The sequence below is a fragment of the Neophocaena asiaeorientalis genome, unplaced genomic scaffold (assembly GCF_003031525.2).
Source record: "Neophocaena asiaeorientalis asiaeorientalis breed wild unplaced genomic scaffold, Neophocaena_asiaeorientalis_V1.1 scaffold70, whole genome shotgun sequence".
NCBI lineage: Eukaryota > Metazoa > Chordata > Mammalia > Artiodactyla > Phocoenidae > Neophocaena > Neophocaena asiaeorientalis.
In genome coordinates, this window is record NW_020175410.1 from 13,916,251 (window position 1) to 13,932,575 (window position 16,325).

Below are 16,325 nucleotides of genomic sequence, written 5' to 3' on the forward strand. Positions count from 1 at the left end.
TTTTGACGGTACGCGGGCCTCTCACTGTTGTGACCTCTCCCGCTGCGGAGCACAGGCTCCGGACGCGCAAGCTCAGCGGCCATGGCTCACGGGCCCAGCTGCTCTGTGGCATGTAGGATCTTCCTGGACCAGGGTACGAACCCGTGTCCCCTGCATCGGCAGGCGGACTCTCAACCACTGCGCCACCAGGGAAGCCCTCAGATCAGCAATTTTTAAACTTTTTGGTAGTAGACTTTTACAACTTTCACAACTTTAAAAATTACTGAAGATTCCTATTGGGAGATTGGGATGGACATATACACACTACTATATATAAAATAGATAACTAATAAGGACCTACTGTATATTACAGGGAACTCTACTCATTACTCTGTAATGTGAAAAGAATCTAAAAAAGAGTGGATATATGTACATGTGTAACTGATTCACTTTGCTGTACAGCAGAAACACAACATTGTAAATCAAGTACACCCCAATAAAAATTTAAAAATGAAAAGATTCCTAAGAACCTTTGTTTATTTGAGTTATATAGATATTCATCATATTAAAAATTAAAAGATATTTTAAAACATTTATTAATTAAAAAATAAACTCATTACATATTTAACATTCCTAATATCATTACATAGTTAACATTCCTAATATCTTAAAATGAAAAAATAACTATACATTTTTTGAAAATTAAGTGAGCACAATGGCATTGTTTTACATGTTTACAAATTTTATTTAATATCTGGCTAATGGAAGACAGACAGATTCTCACAGCATTCAATGTGTTGTGATATGTGTCATTTGGGTTCAAGCATATGAAAAAAATCCAGCCTTATATAATCACAAAAGGGAGAAGTATTTTAAAATAGCCTTTTCAAATAACTGTGAATAGTCATATTTGATACTATGCTAAAAATTCAACAAGTGGTCATTTCTTAAAGATTACTTGCAATATAAAATATGATATCTTATGAAATGAACTTTTGTACTCTATTACATTAAAATCCATTGGTCTACCTTGCATTTTGAATAAATCTTTTACCCATGCATAATTGTAAAAAACCATATACTGATCTTCTGAAAAATACTAATTCAGTGAGTTACACAGAGCTTCTAGATTTTTGTCACATTTCATTATACAATATTTTAAATAATCATATTAATTTATATCACCACCACTGTTATTCAGGAAAGTCCCTAAGTAATGGGAAACTATCAAGCTGAAGGCAGTAAATACAAGTTTTCAAAATTCCAATATTCACTTGAAAACTCAAATTTTATCATTAGCAACAAATACTCTCAGTTTTCCCTTGAATTGATAGGCTCACTTATGTCATACATTTTCAAGAAAAATGTCAGCCAGCCAGTATCCCAGTCTGAATGTTGTTAATTTAAAATGTTGTTTCACGAAAAAATAAGTAGTTCAACTCATACCTCAAACAAAAGTACAAGTGCTCTTTCTCAAACCTAACATCATACAGCAGCAGAAGTGATTTATGAATTCTTCACATTTGTCACATAGAATATTAAGAAGATGTGTAATCGAGGATGGAGATTAAGTAAAATTAGTAATTTTAATGCTTCATTGAGGACATTTTAAGTGAAATGGCTTTTTAAAAAAAAAAAAAAAAACAGCAAGAGCCCGGCAGAGAGGAATCCAATTACTAGTAAGGTTTGGTGCCACTTCCTTGATTCATCTAAAGGCGTCCGCAGTTTTATCCTCTGCTTTTTGAACTACAACTGCAAATGTCAACGCAGTGAAAAAAAGGCAAATAACATCTTAAAATTAGTATAAAAATAGTTTTGACCTACTGCACCTCCTTGAAAGAGTCTCAGGATCTAGGAGTCCTCAGAACACACTTTAAAACTCACTGGATTACATATGGAAACAACCTAAATGTCCATCAACAGATGAATGGATAAAGAAGATGCGGTACATATACACAATGAAATACTACTCAGCCATAAAAAAGAAACAATGCCATATGCAGCAACGTGGATGGACCTAGAGATTACCATACTAAGTAAGTAAGTCAGAAAGACAAAGACAAATACCATATGATATCATGATATGTGGAATCTAAAATATTACACAAATGAACCTATCCAGGAAACAAACAAAATCAGGGACACAGAATAGACTGGTGGTTGCCAAGGGGGTGGGGGGTAGGAGAGGGTAGGAGTGGGAGTTTGGGATTAGCAGATGCAAATTGGTATATACAGAATGGATAAACAACAAGGTCTTACTGTACAGTACAGGGAACTATATTCAATATCCTGTGATAAACCATAATGGAAAGGAGTATGAAAAAGAATGTGTGTGTGTATAAATATATATATATAAACACATAACTGAATCACTTTGCTGTACAGCAGAAAATACAACACTGTAAATCAACTATACTTGAATAAAATAAATTTTAAAAAAGACTCACTGGATTAGATAACTTTCTTATACAATGTTTTCTAATTTCATAAAGTATATTTTAAATTACACTATAAATGGTTAGAATATATTTTGCTACTTGATTTCTTTTATATTAAAATATACATATTACCTTAGTAATAATAATATTTAAATACATTTTACCTTGGTATTCTAAGCAAGTTTTAATTAATCACATAACAAGACTTGATATTAAATATTATTATAGTGTTCAATATTCAGAAGCTAAAGCAACAGTTTTGTAATTTCACTGAAAATGTTCAACTCAAAAAAAGAAAGCCTTAACAGATTAAGTAATCAAGAGTTAATCTATTGAGAGCATTACTAACTGTGTAGCAGTGTATTTGTAATATTTACAATCTAGTCAAAGAGATGAGTTTAATGACAATTGGATGGTTTAAAATCTAAGTTGTAGGAATTTCAGAGAACAGAAAGAATACTGCAGGTCAGAATAGTTGGTAATGAATTCATGAAAAGACAGAAACCAAGTGAGGACTTAAAGGACAAGAAATTAGAGAAGAAAGAAGACATTTCAGAATCAAGGACTAACAGGAATAAAGCTAAGGGGGTGGCATTTTTAAAAGTGGGGAAAGCAAGAGGGAGGGTAACCAGATTGACTGATATGATCATGTTAGAGAACAATGAGAGACTAGGCTGAATCGGTAGAATTAGGGCATAGAAAAGTTGGCTTCAGAAGCCAAATAGAATAAGTCAGATGGTAGTGTAGTTACAGTTTTCTCATGATAGAACATTGAAAAGGCTATACTTTTAGCAAGATTAACCTGGACATGAGATTATAGGAGAAAAAGACTTGCAAAAAGATCATTCAGGAGTCAGGTATTTTCAGTATTGGAAGAAGGGGCTGGTAAGAGTGAACAAAGCTTGGGGCAACAGGAATGCAAAGAAGAGAATCCAAGAGATAAGACTTAGTGAACTTTGCATTAGTAGCAGGTTAGGTAAAGGAAGAGCAAGGAGTAAGTCAAAGATGATTGGAAGTTATTTAGGGTTACAAACATGAGAAGTAATAATATTATATGCTAGGCACCATGAGACATATAACACATTAACTGTCCCACAAGTTTTATGTGTATCTATTTTATAGACAGGGAAACTTAAGTTCAGAGTGACTTATTTGTTTTGCTAATCAGTGTTTTAGGCAGCCCTGACATATAGGCTTATTTGCCTATAGAGATAAGAGGTTATCACAGTGTTGAAAAGCCTACAGCCTACAGTCATCTGCCTGGGCAAACAGCTTTACCATTTACAAGCAGCACAGTTCTGACAAGTTGCTTAATCCTTCGGTGCTTCAGTTTTCTCACCTCTGAAATGCATATGATTAACGAACTCATAGAGCTGTAGTGAGGATTAAGTCAGACAATGCATGTAGAGCACTGTTAATAGTGCCTAGAAAATAGTAAGGCCTCACCATCACCCTGATACCAAAACCAGACAAAGATACTACAAAAAAAGAAAATTACAGACCAGTATCACTGATGAATACAGATGCAAAAATCCTCAACAAAATACTAGCAAACAGAATCCAACAACACATTAAAAGGATCATACACCATGATCAAGTGGGATTTATCCCAGGGATGCAAGGATTCTTCAGTATACGCAAATCAATGAATGTGATACACCATATTAACAAACTGAAGAAGAAAAACCATATGATCATCTTAATAGATGCAGAAAAAACTTTTGACAAAATTCAACACCCATTTATGATAAAAACTCTCCAGAGAGTGGGCATAGAGGGAACCTACCTCAACATAATAAAGGCCATATACGACAAACCCACAGCAAACATCATTCTCAATGGTGAAAAACTGAAAGCATTTCCTCTAAGATCAGGAACAAGATAAGGATGTCCACTCTCACCACTATTATTCAACATAGTTTTAGAAGTCCTAGTGATTGCAATAAGAGAAGAAAAAGAAATAAAAGGAATACAAATTGGAAAAGAAGAAGTAAAACCGTCACTGTTTGCAGATGACACGATACTATACATAGAGAATCCTGAAAATGCCACCAGAAAACTACTAGAGCTAATCAATGAATTTGGTAAAGTTGCAGGATACAAAATTAATGCACAGAAATCTCTTGCATTTGTATACACTAATGATGAAAAATCTGAAATTAAGGAAACACTCCCATTTACCATTACAACAAAAAGAATAAAATACCTAGAAATAAACCTATCTAGGGAGACAAAAGACCTGTATGCAGAAAACTATAAGACACTGATGAAAGAAATTAAAGATGATACCAACAGATGGAGAGATATACCACATTCTTGGATTGAAAGAATCAACATTGTGAAAATAACTATACTACCCAAAGCAATCTACAGATTCAATGCAATCCCTATCAAATTACCAAATTTGTATGGAGACACAAAAGACCCCGAATAGCCAAAGCAGTCTTGAGGGAAAAAAACGGAGCTGGAGGAATGAGACTCTCTGACTTCAGACTATACTACAAAGCTACAGTAATCAAGACAATATGTTCTGGCACAAAAACAGAAACATAGATCAATGGAACAAGATAGAAAGCCCAGAGATAAACCCACGCACCTACGGTCAACTAATCTATGACAAAGGAGGCAAGGATATACAATGGAGAAAAGACAGTTTCTTCAATAAGTGGTGCTGGGAAAACTGGACAGCTACATGTAAAAGAATGAAATTAGAACACTCCCTAACACCATACACAAAAATAAACTCAAAATGGATTAGTGACCTAAATGTAAGACCAGCCACTGTAAAACTCTTAGAGGAAAACATAAGAACACTCTTTGACATAAATCACAGCAAGATCTTTATTGATCCACCTCCTAGAATAATGGAAATAAAAACAAAACAAACAAAAAAGAAAATAGCAAGGCCTCAATGTGTTTACCATTATTTTATTAGTACAACATGTTAGTGTCATTAACATAGGGAAGACCCAGTTTTGGAAGAAAAAGTATAACAATATGAGTTGGAGGTGGCTTCTAAGTGGGTATTTTACAAGAAATGAAAATAAAAGATAAATGCAAAAAGGAGAGGTTATAGAAATACCTGTTTTTAAGTCAAAAAAATACCTATTTTAGGGGATTCCCTGGTGGCGCAGTGGTTGAGAGTCCACCTGCCGATGCACGGGACGCGGGTTCGTGCCCGGTCCAGGAGGATCCCGCGTGCCGCGGACCCGCTGGGCCTGTGAACCGTGGCCGCTGGGCCTGCGCGTCCGGAGCCTGTGCTCCGCAGCAGGAGAGGCCACAACAGTGAGAGGCCCGCGTATCGCAAAAAAAAAAAAAAAAAAAAAAAAAAAAACCATTTTTTTTTTAGGAGGTTACAAAAATAACTACTTGATAGTCATAAGCCTGGAAAACATAAATTATTTATGGAATTTTTGTCAGTCACAAATCCTGATCATAAAGATATTTCCTGTGCCATGATTTTATGATATTTCTACTTACTTTGTGTAAGATACTATGCTAGATGCTAGAAGTATTAAGAAGGTCCTTTAAAAAAGCTGAACTTTAGGTAGGCAAAGAGAAGATACACAAAATTATAAAATACAATGACATAGTGTATACCAAACAAGTAATACAAACAAACAAAAAAGAATCATAGAAGTTCAACAAAAGACTAAAGTTCCTATGGGTTGTGACAGGCTAAGAAGATAGATAAAGTGTGCCTAGGACCTTGAAGGAAGGCTAAAATTTAGGTAAGAAAGAGAAAGCTGAGAGGAGTGGGATACTCCTGGCAGAAAGAGCACAATGAACATGGCAGACAACACACATGGCATGATTCAGGGATACCAAAAAGAGCAGCTTATTTTGAATGACAAATTTGTATAAAAAGAAATAGAGAAAGGACTGAAAAGTTTTTTGTCAAGTTCTAAAGTGCTCAGGATATTGGTTGAAGAATTATATTTCACTGCATAAGCAAAGAAGTGTTTCTTTCTCTCCTAGCATCAGACTTCCATAACTGAATAATCTACTTCTAAAGACTAAATTTGTTTTGGAATTACTTTTCTATCCTTTGCTTCTTTCATCTTATAAGCTAGCAAACACCATGTAATTAGGAAGAATCTTCACATATTTGCTGCCACTAATGCTTTCTTGTTGAAGAGATTTTTTTTAAGTTTCTTAGTATTTTCAGTTCCAAGGAAATGGTTTGCTTTTAGAAAAGTTTTTTCAAGTAACTGAACCCCATTAAAAGAAGAAAACTCAAATCTGATCATGAATAGGTAAGGTAAACACATTAGTTTTTCAACTTAAATTGCCTAGGGCACAATTCCCTGCAATTTTTTGAGAGTTGATAAGTACTTTTCTAGAATTGAAATGTTGTAAATTAAACACTACACTATTATAAAAAGTTCATACTATGAAACATACTGAGGATCAAAACGTATTTACAGTAAAAATAATATGTGAACTAACCTCACTACTGAAACCTTTGGTCTAATTTAGGCATAATAAAAAAATCATACTTAATAATTTACGCATATTCAATTCTACAAAGTTTAATTCACTACAATACCACATAACATGCACACATATGCATATATTTTCTAAAGATCAGGTTTTTTCTTCCCTTTCTCTAACTTGTTATCAATTGCTTTACAGTAATACTTACCCTAATATTCTATTCATTCCATGTCTAGCAGCATAGTGTAATGGCGTATTGTGCTGGTAGGGCTCCCCGTAAGATGTATTTGGATCAAGGGATTCTTTTAGCTGAGGGTTGTTTTCATATATTTGGCAGGCCAGGTTTTCATCACCATTGATGAGTGCTTTACGGAATTTGGTGGTTGTATTTCCCATGTTTTGTTTTGTTTTTTTCTGATAGGTAGTGGCACTTTTTCCTTCCCCCTTCAGCCACTTCTTGAATGCTTCTACAACATGTTTCACATTCTAATGGAGGAAAAAATTATTAAATTAGATTGTGAAAAACTAATTATGAAGCAGTATCCTAAAGAAACAGTATCATAATTAGGAACACAAATAAAATCTAGGAAGCATATGTAAGGGAATAAATTATACTAAATTTACCAAATTTATCTTAATAGGCAAAACGTCTCAAACTTTTAATGTTACCCCAATTAACTTGTTAAACTATAACATTTTTCCACACAGAAACTGTTAAGGTTTCACAGGCTGTACTTTATACTATAAAAGTTACCTACATATATGTGCTTTTCAATTTTCTCCTTCACATAGGCAGGAAATGAGCTTGATTAAAATCTATGGATGAATACACTTAAATCCCTGTATAAATTATATATAAATCTGACTCAGTCAATTTGTAGGATAGTGAAAAATGTCAGAAATCTTCCTCATATAAGAACTCCAGAGAAGCAAGAAGAATTACAATCCTGCACCCTATGGAACAAAAAGCACATTCACAGAAAGACAGACAAAATGAAAAGGCAGAGGGCTATGTACCAGATGAAAGAACAAGATAAAACCCCACAAAAACAACTAAATGAAGTGGAGACAGGCAACCTTCCAGAAAAAGAATTCAGAATAATGATAGTGAAGGTCATCCAAAGGAATGGAGGCAAAGATCAAGAAGATGCAAGAAATGTTTAACAAAGACCTAGAAGAATTAAAGAACAAAGAAACAGAGATGAATAATACAATAACTGAAATGAAAACTACACTACAAGGAATCAATAGCAGAATAACTGAGGCAGAACAATGGATAAGTGACCTGGAAGACAGAATGGTGGAATTCACTGCTGCAGACAAGAATGAAGAAAAAATGAAAAGAAAGGAAGACAGCCTAACAGACCTATGGGACAATATTAAATGCAGTAACATTCACATTATAGGGCTACCAGAAGGAGAAGAGAGAGAGAAAGGACCAGAGAAAATATTTGGAGAGATTATAGTCAAAAACTTCCCTAACATGGGAAAGGAAATAGCCACCCAAGTCCAGGAAGTGCAGAGAGTTCCATACAGGATAAACCCAAGGAGAAACACGCTGAAACACACAGTAATCAAACTGGCAAAAATTAAAGACAAAGAAAGATTATTAAAAGCAGCAAGGGAAAAATGACAAATAACATACAAAGGAACTCCCATAAGATTAACAGCTGATTTCTCAGCAGAAACTCTACAAGCCAGAAGGGAGTGGCATGATATACTTAAAGTGATGAAAGGGAAGAACCTACAACCAAGATTACTCTACCTGGCAAGGTCTCATTCAGATGTGATGGAGAAATCAAAAGCTTTACAGGCAAGCAAAAGCTAACAGAATTCAGCCCCACCAAACAAGCTCTACAACAAATGCTAAAGGAATTTCTCTAAGTGGGAAACACAAAAGAAGAAAAGGAACTACAAAAACAAACCCAAAACAATTAAGAAAATGGTCATAGGAACATACATATTGATATTTACCTTAAACATGAATGGATTAAATGCTCCAACCAAAAGACACAGGCTTGCTGAATGGATACAAAAACAAGACCCATTTATATGCTGTCTACAAGAGACCCACTTCAGACCTAGGGACACATACAGACTGAAAGTGAGGGGATGGAAAAAGATATTCCATGCAAATGGAAATCAAAAGAAAGCTGGAGTACCTATACTCATATCAGATAAAATAGACTTTAAAATAAAGAATGTTACAAGAGATAAGGAAGGACACTACATAATGATCAGGGGATCAATCCAAGAAGATATAACAATTACAAACATATATGCACCCAACACAAGAGCACCTTAATACATAAGGCAACTACTAACAGCTCTAAAAGACAAAATCGACAGTAACATAATAACAGTGGGGGACTTTAACTCCTCACTTACACCAATGGACAGATCATCCAAAATGAAAATAAATAAGGAAACAGAAGCTTTAAATGACACAACAGACTAGATAGATTTAATTGATATTTACAGGACATTCCATCCAAAAACAAAGTTGTGGCCTCTCCCGTTGTGGAGCACAGGCTCCCGATACGCAGGCTAAGCAGCCATGGCTCATGGGCCCATCCACTCCGCGACACGTGGGATCTTCCTGGACCGGGGCACAAAGCCGTGTCCCCTGCACCGGCAGGTGGACTATCCACCACTGCGCCACCAGGGAATCCCCAGCAAGATCTTTTTTGATCCACCTCGTAGAGTAATGGAAATAAAAACAAAAATAAACAAATGGGACCTAATGAAACTTCAAAGTTTTTTCACAGTAAAGGAAACCATAAACAAGACAAAAAGACAACCCTCAGAATAGGAGAAAATATTTGCTAATGAATCAACCGACAAACGATTAATCTCCAAAATATATATGCAGCTCAATATTAAAGAAACAAACAACCCAATCGAAAAATGAGCAGAAGACCTAAATAGACATTTCTCCAAAGAAGACATATAGACGGCCAAGAAGCACATGAAAAGCTGTTCAACATCACTAATTATTAGAGAAATGCAAATCAAAACTATAATGAGGTATCACCTCACACCAGTTAGAATGGGCATCATCAGAAAATCTACAGACAACAAATGCTGGAGAGGGTGTGGAGAAAAGGGAACCCTCTTGCACTGTTGGTGGGAATGTAAATTGATATAGCCAGTATGGAGAACAGTATGGAGGTTCCTTAAAAAACTAAAAGTAGAATTACCATATGATCCAGCAATCCCACTACTGGGCATATACCCAGAGAAAACCATAATTCAAAAAGACGCATGCACCCCAATGTTCATTGCAGCACTATTAACAATAGTCAGGTTATGGAAGCAATCTAAATGCCCATCGACAGCCTAATGGATAAGGAAGATGTGGTACATATATACAATGGAATATTACTCAGCTACAAAAAGGAACAAATTGAGTCATTTGTTGAGACGTGGATGGATTTAGAAACTGTCATTCCGAGTGAAGTAAGGCAGAAAGAGAAAAACAAATATATATTAACGCATATATGTGGAACCTAGAAAAATGGTACAGATGAACCAGTTTGCAGGGCAGAAGTTGTGACACATATGTAGAGAGCAAATGTATGGACACCAAGGGGGGAAAGCTACGGGGATGGGGTGGGGATGTTGGTGTGCTGCATTGGGCGATTGGGATTGACATGTATACACTAAGAAGAGAAATGGCAACATATGTATATATATAACTGATTCATTTTGTTGTAAAGCAGAAACTAACACACCATTGTAAAGCAATTATACTCCAATAAAGATGTTAAAAAAAAGAGGAAAAGAACCTGCTGTATAAATAAATAAAACTCAAAAATTAAAAAGAAAAACCCAACAGGAAAAAGTGAATAAAGCTATGAATAAGCAATTCAAAGAACTGAAAAATCGAAAGGACCAACAAAATTATCAAAAGATGCTCAGCTTCACAAGTAGTTACGAAAATGAAGAATTATAAGATGCTTTTAAAATTGATTTTGTTGTCAAAGAAAACATCAGTAATAGTGAGTCTGTGAGGGAAATAGTTACTCTCAGACTTTAATGACGGCAGTAAGAACTACATCAACATTTCTGGAAAATAATCTGGCATTATGTATTAAAATTAAAACATTATATATTATGTACAAGATATTCATTGCAATATTGTTCATAATAGAAGACTAGAGACAACACAGATGTCCAAAATGAAAAGAGATATGGTTTCATATATCTACTGCTACACAACAAACCACCTCAAACTTAGTGCCTCAAAACAATGTCATTTCTCACAATTCTATAGGTTGGCTAGCCATTTCTTTTCTGTTTTCACCTCTGGTTCCTCTGCAGATGCATTCAGCTAAACAGTCAGCTGGGTTAGTAGGTCCAAGATAGTCCACTTTCATGTCTGCTGGTTGATGTTGACTGGGGTGTCTTGGTTCTTTCACCCTCCTATAAGCTAGACCAGCTTCCTTACATGGCAGCTACAGGAAAGCATTCTTTTAAGTCTTCTCTTAAGGACTAAGCTCCAGAACTCACATATCACATCCACCATATTCATTGGCCGAAGCAAATCACAAGGCTAGACAAGACTCAAGAGATGGAGAAATAGATGGGAGAAGCAACAAAGCCCCATGGCAAAGGGGAATGCATACCAGGATGGAAGAACTTTACGGTTAATTATTCTACCACAGGTAGTGTGTGTTTATGTGTGTGTACTATATAGCTGTATATTTCATTATATATATGTGTATTTGTAAATCTATAGTTTTATTATAGCAATGCTATATAGTTGTATAGGTCATCACATACATGTATGTTTGTAAATCCTGGAAATATGCTTAAAAATTAACTAATGAAATACTGAGCTATGTAAAGTAGTCAGCATGCTGGCTAAGGATGCAGGGCAGTGAGGGCATGTCAGGAAGGCCAACACAGGTGTGGCCCAGAGGTGAGGATAACAGGGTGTTGTGTGCAGACAGGGAGTTGCACAGAGCTGTGGGCCCAGGGAGGGCTTATGGATTCACAAAGAAGCACAGGCCAACAGGCCCAGCAATCAACGAGGCAGGGTGTGGGTAGGGAGAGATAAAGGGAGGTGATGGTCTACAAGGCAGGGAGAATGGTAACAAAACAATTAGACAAGTGATAACTATAATGAGACTAATGTGAAGCTAAGTTTCTTACCACCAGAGAAGGCATTATAAACATGGAAAGGGCAAAGACTAGAAGAACCCTGGGGTATTGGACTGGAATTGCAAGTATAGGAACCAACTTCTGGTTTTATAACATGCACATAGATATAGAAATAATTATGGATGTATATTAGTACATTATACATATATGTATGTGTATACAAACCATCCTTACATACTGATACATTTCCTAGCCCCTATAAGCAATGACACCTCAGTAGCAATGAGAAACTAAGCCCATAAATCTTTGTTTTTAAACACCGTATTTTACAAAAACAAATAACAATATCAAAAAACAAACAGGGCTCCTTGAAGAAATGGCTGATTCCAGGGCTGGACCAGGCAAAGTACAAGACGAACCAGGAACAGCATGTTCTGCCAGAAGTGCACAATGAATGAGATGGGAGCATGATAGACACAGGAGCCAGCTTGAAGGGGCTCCCACTGGCTAAATCAGGGACAACTTAAACAGCAAAATAAATAATGATAGTAACAAATCACAACACACTAAAATCAAAATCCGCAAGTCCTTACTGATTTAATAAACAAATAAATAGGGGAGAAAGAAAAATTCTACCTTACAATAAAATACCAACTAATACATGTAGAAGGAATAAAAAAAATAGAGAAATATAATTATAAAAGTAGTTAATTCAGGTGGGAGTCATCACTGATACCTACACTGAGGCTAGTGAGTAGAGGTTTGATGAGAATCAAGATGCATAATTTTGGAATACCTCTCCACAAATTTTGATCAAATACAAAAGGACACCAATATGATCAAGGTGTTAATTACCAGTAGCAGCATGATTTGACATCATATGCCTGTGGATGCAATGCACCGAGACAGGCACAGCCCTACTTCTGTGGTATTCCTGCTAGAAATGCAAGACTTGATTGGAGTCATGAGGAAATATCACATGGACTTAGGTTCAGGGTGATCTTACAGAATGTACTACCTAAAACTGTCAAGGACATGAAAGATGGGGGAAAATGAGGCTGAAGAAGTCTGAAAAGACATGACAACTAAATACAACATGTATTCCCAGATAGGATCCTAGATCAAAAAAGAAAGAGATATTGTTGGGATAGTCGATGAAATATGAATAGGTTCCTTGGACTAGACAGTAGTGTTGTACCAATGCTTATCTTCCGACTTGGAGGGTTATATAAGAGTGCCTTGTTTTTGAGAAATAGACACTGTAGTGTTTATGGGTGATGGAACACCATGTCTACAGCTTGCTCCAAAAGGTTCTGAAAAAAACTATGATAATGGGTATGTACATATGTATTTATACACACATATACAAACATGTATGTAACATATATATGAAGACAGAAAGAGAGAGGACAGGCAATGGAAGAAATGCAGTAAAATATTAACAATAGTGGAATCTGAATGAAGGAGATAAAGGAGTTCTTTGTACTGTTCTGGCATCTTTTAAGTTTTAAATTATTTCAAAATAGTTTTTTAAAAATGTGATTATTAATATGTGATACAGAACATCTGGTGTTACAGCAAATGATAAGCAGCTACTGTCTGAGGCTAGGAGACAGAATGAAAACCTTGGCTTAATATGTTTATTTACATAACATGCCTTTACAATACCCTGAGGGGATACATGAATAGGAGGACAATGTTTTATGCCTATTTGGCGTAAAGGCATCTCAATGTTTTTAAGTGAACTTTCCTTTCTCTTCATGGATATTAAATAGGCATTTTACAGTTCAATGAGAAAAGGAATTCTGACTTATTCATCTCTGTGGTTCCAGTACCTAATGTGTTTATGACTTTTGTCAGTTATGTCTTGAATAGGAATTCTATCCCCAATATTATTCCAGTCAGAAAATACAGTGATCCTACCAAATATAAAATAGCTAGTGGGAAGCAGCTGCATAGCACAGGGAGATCAGCTCGGTGCTTTGTGTCCACCTAGAAAGGTGGGATAGGGAGGGTGGGAGGGAGACACAAGAGGGAGGAGATATGGGGATATATGTATACGTATAGCGGATTCACTTTGTTATACAGCAGAAACTAACACATCATTGTAAAGCAACTATACTCCAATAAAGATGTTAAGAAAACAAAACACAGTGATCTAAGTACCAAGAATTCTGTTACACTGAAAGGGAAAAACTGTATATGTTAAGCTAAAATACATATGTCAGACTGAGGATCGAAAAATATCAAGGATACCTTTCTTAGGAACTTGGAGGAGGAATAATTATATGCTCTACAGTCCTAAAAACAAGAATGTATAACCAGAAGCAAAAGGCCTTAGTCTAAAGAATGGCTAACTGTTGACAGTTTTTGGTTAAAACCAACCAAACAGAACAGAATACAAATGAAACTTGGTGAAAAGAGCTGACAGTGGATGACAATCCTTTAAAAAATTTTAGAGGGGGGCTTCCCTGGTGGCGCAGTGGTTGGGAGTCTGCCTGCTGATGCAGGGGACACGGGTTCGTGACCCGGTCCAGGAAGATCCCACACGCCGCGGAGTGGCTGGGCCCGTGAGCCATGGCCACTGAGACTGCACGTCCGGAGCCTGTGCTCCGCAACGGGAGAGGCCACAGCAGTGAGAGGCCCGCGTACTGCAAAAAATGAGAGGCCCGTGTACCGCAAAAAAAAAAAAAAAAAATTTGAGAAGGTCTGAAAAACAATTAGACTGAACCATATCATATTGCTGATAAAGCATATATCCTACTAATAGATGAGTACGGTCATTTTTAAATATGAAAGAATACATTTTTATTGCAGAAACCAAAACTCTCCAAAGCATCAAAGAATTGTCAGAATTGAACTGAGAATGTTTAAAAGCTGAATAGGTTTCATGCAGCTCAATACTCTCTCCTTCCTGGAGAATACGAACATTTTTTAGTACATTTTCTAGGCTCTTGGTCCCATTTATTAACTAGAAGAAAAAAAAAGTTATGCATGCTTGAAAATCTGTGTTACAGTTAACCATAATGAACTTCAGAACTGTCTTTTCAAAGGTTTAAACAACAGCTGGAAATTACATTTTGATACTATACAATTCATCTGCTCTAGTAAATAAAAGATACTAATACTTTACGAAATTAGAATCTTTCTACTCAAAGCATTATTAACCTGACCTGACCAAGGAGGTGAAAGACTTATACACTAAGAACTATAAAACGTTAATAATGGAAATTGAAGATGATTCAAAGAAATAGAAAGATATCTCATGCCCTTGGATTAGAAGAATTAATATTGTTAAAATGGCCATACTACCCAAAACAATTTACAGGTTTAATGTGATCCTTATCAATTTATCCATGACATTTCTCACAGAACTAGAATAATCCTAAAATTCCTATGGAACCATAAAAGGCCAGAATTGCCAAAGCAATCCTGAAGAAAAAGAACAAAGCAGGAGGCCTAACTCTCCGAGACTTCCAACAATACTACAAAGCTACAGTAATCAAAACAGCATGGTATTGGCACAAAAACAGACATATGGATCAATGGAACAGAACAGAGAGACCAGAAATAAACCCACACACCTACAGTCAATTAATCTTTGACAAAGGAGGCAAGAATATACAATGGGAAAAAGACAGTCTCTTCAGCAAGTGGTGCTGGGAATGTTGGACTGCCGCATGCAAATCTATAAAATTAGAACACACCCTCTCACCATACACAAAAGTAAACTCAAAATGGCTTAAAGACTTAAACATAAGACATGACACCATAAAACTCCTAGAAGAGAACATAGGCAAAACATTCTCTGACATACATAAATCATATCAATGTCTTCTTAGGCCAGTCTCCTAAGGCAATAGAAATAAAAACAAAAATAAACAAATGGGACTTAAACTTACAAGCTTTTGCATAGCAAAGGAAACCATAAAAAAAAAAAAAGACAACCTACAGAATGGGAAAATATTTGCAAAATGATGCGACCGACAACGGCTCAATTTCCAAAAAATACAAAGAGTTCATATAAGTCAACAACAAAAAAACAAACAACCCAATCCAAAAATGGGCAGAAGATCTAAATAGACATTTCTCCAAAGAAGAAATACAGATGGCCAATAGGCACATGAAAAGATGCTCAACATTGCTAATTATTAGAGAAATGCAAATCAAAACTACAAAGAGTTACCATCTCACACCAGTCAGAATGGCCATCATTAAAAAGCTTACAAATAACAAATGCTGGAGAGGACGTGCAGGGAATGGAACACTCCTACACTGCTGGTGGCAATGTAAGTTGTTGCAACCACTGTGGAAAACAGTACGGAGGATCCTCAGAAAACTAAAAATAGAATTACCATATGATCT

General features: G+C 35.9%; 1 protein-coding gene across 5 annotated transcripts in view; it reads right to left on the reverse strand.

Annotated features, from left to right (window-relative positions):
• ANKIB1 (ankyrin repeat and IBR domain containing 1) overlaps nucleotides 1–16,325 on the reverse strand; it is a 100,431-nt gene that overhangs the window by 79,322 nt on the left and 4,784 nt on the right. For all 5 annotated transcript variants that reach the window (XM_024766995.1, XM_024766994.1, XM_024766992.1 and 2 more), the window contains one exon: nucleotides 7,063–7,340. In XM_024766995.1, coding sequence (XP_024622763.1) covers nucleotides 7,063–7,250 — 188 coding nt within the window. In that variant the 5' untranslated portion in view covers nucleotides 7,251–7,340. The remainder of the gene's footprint in view (nucleotides 1–7,062; nucleotides 7,341–16,325) is intronic.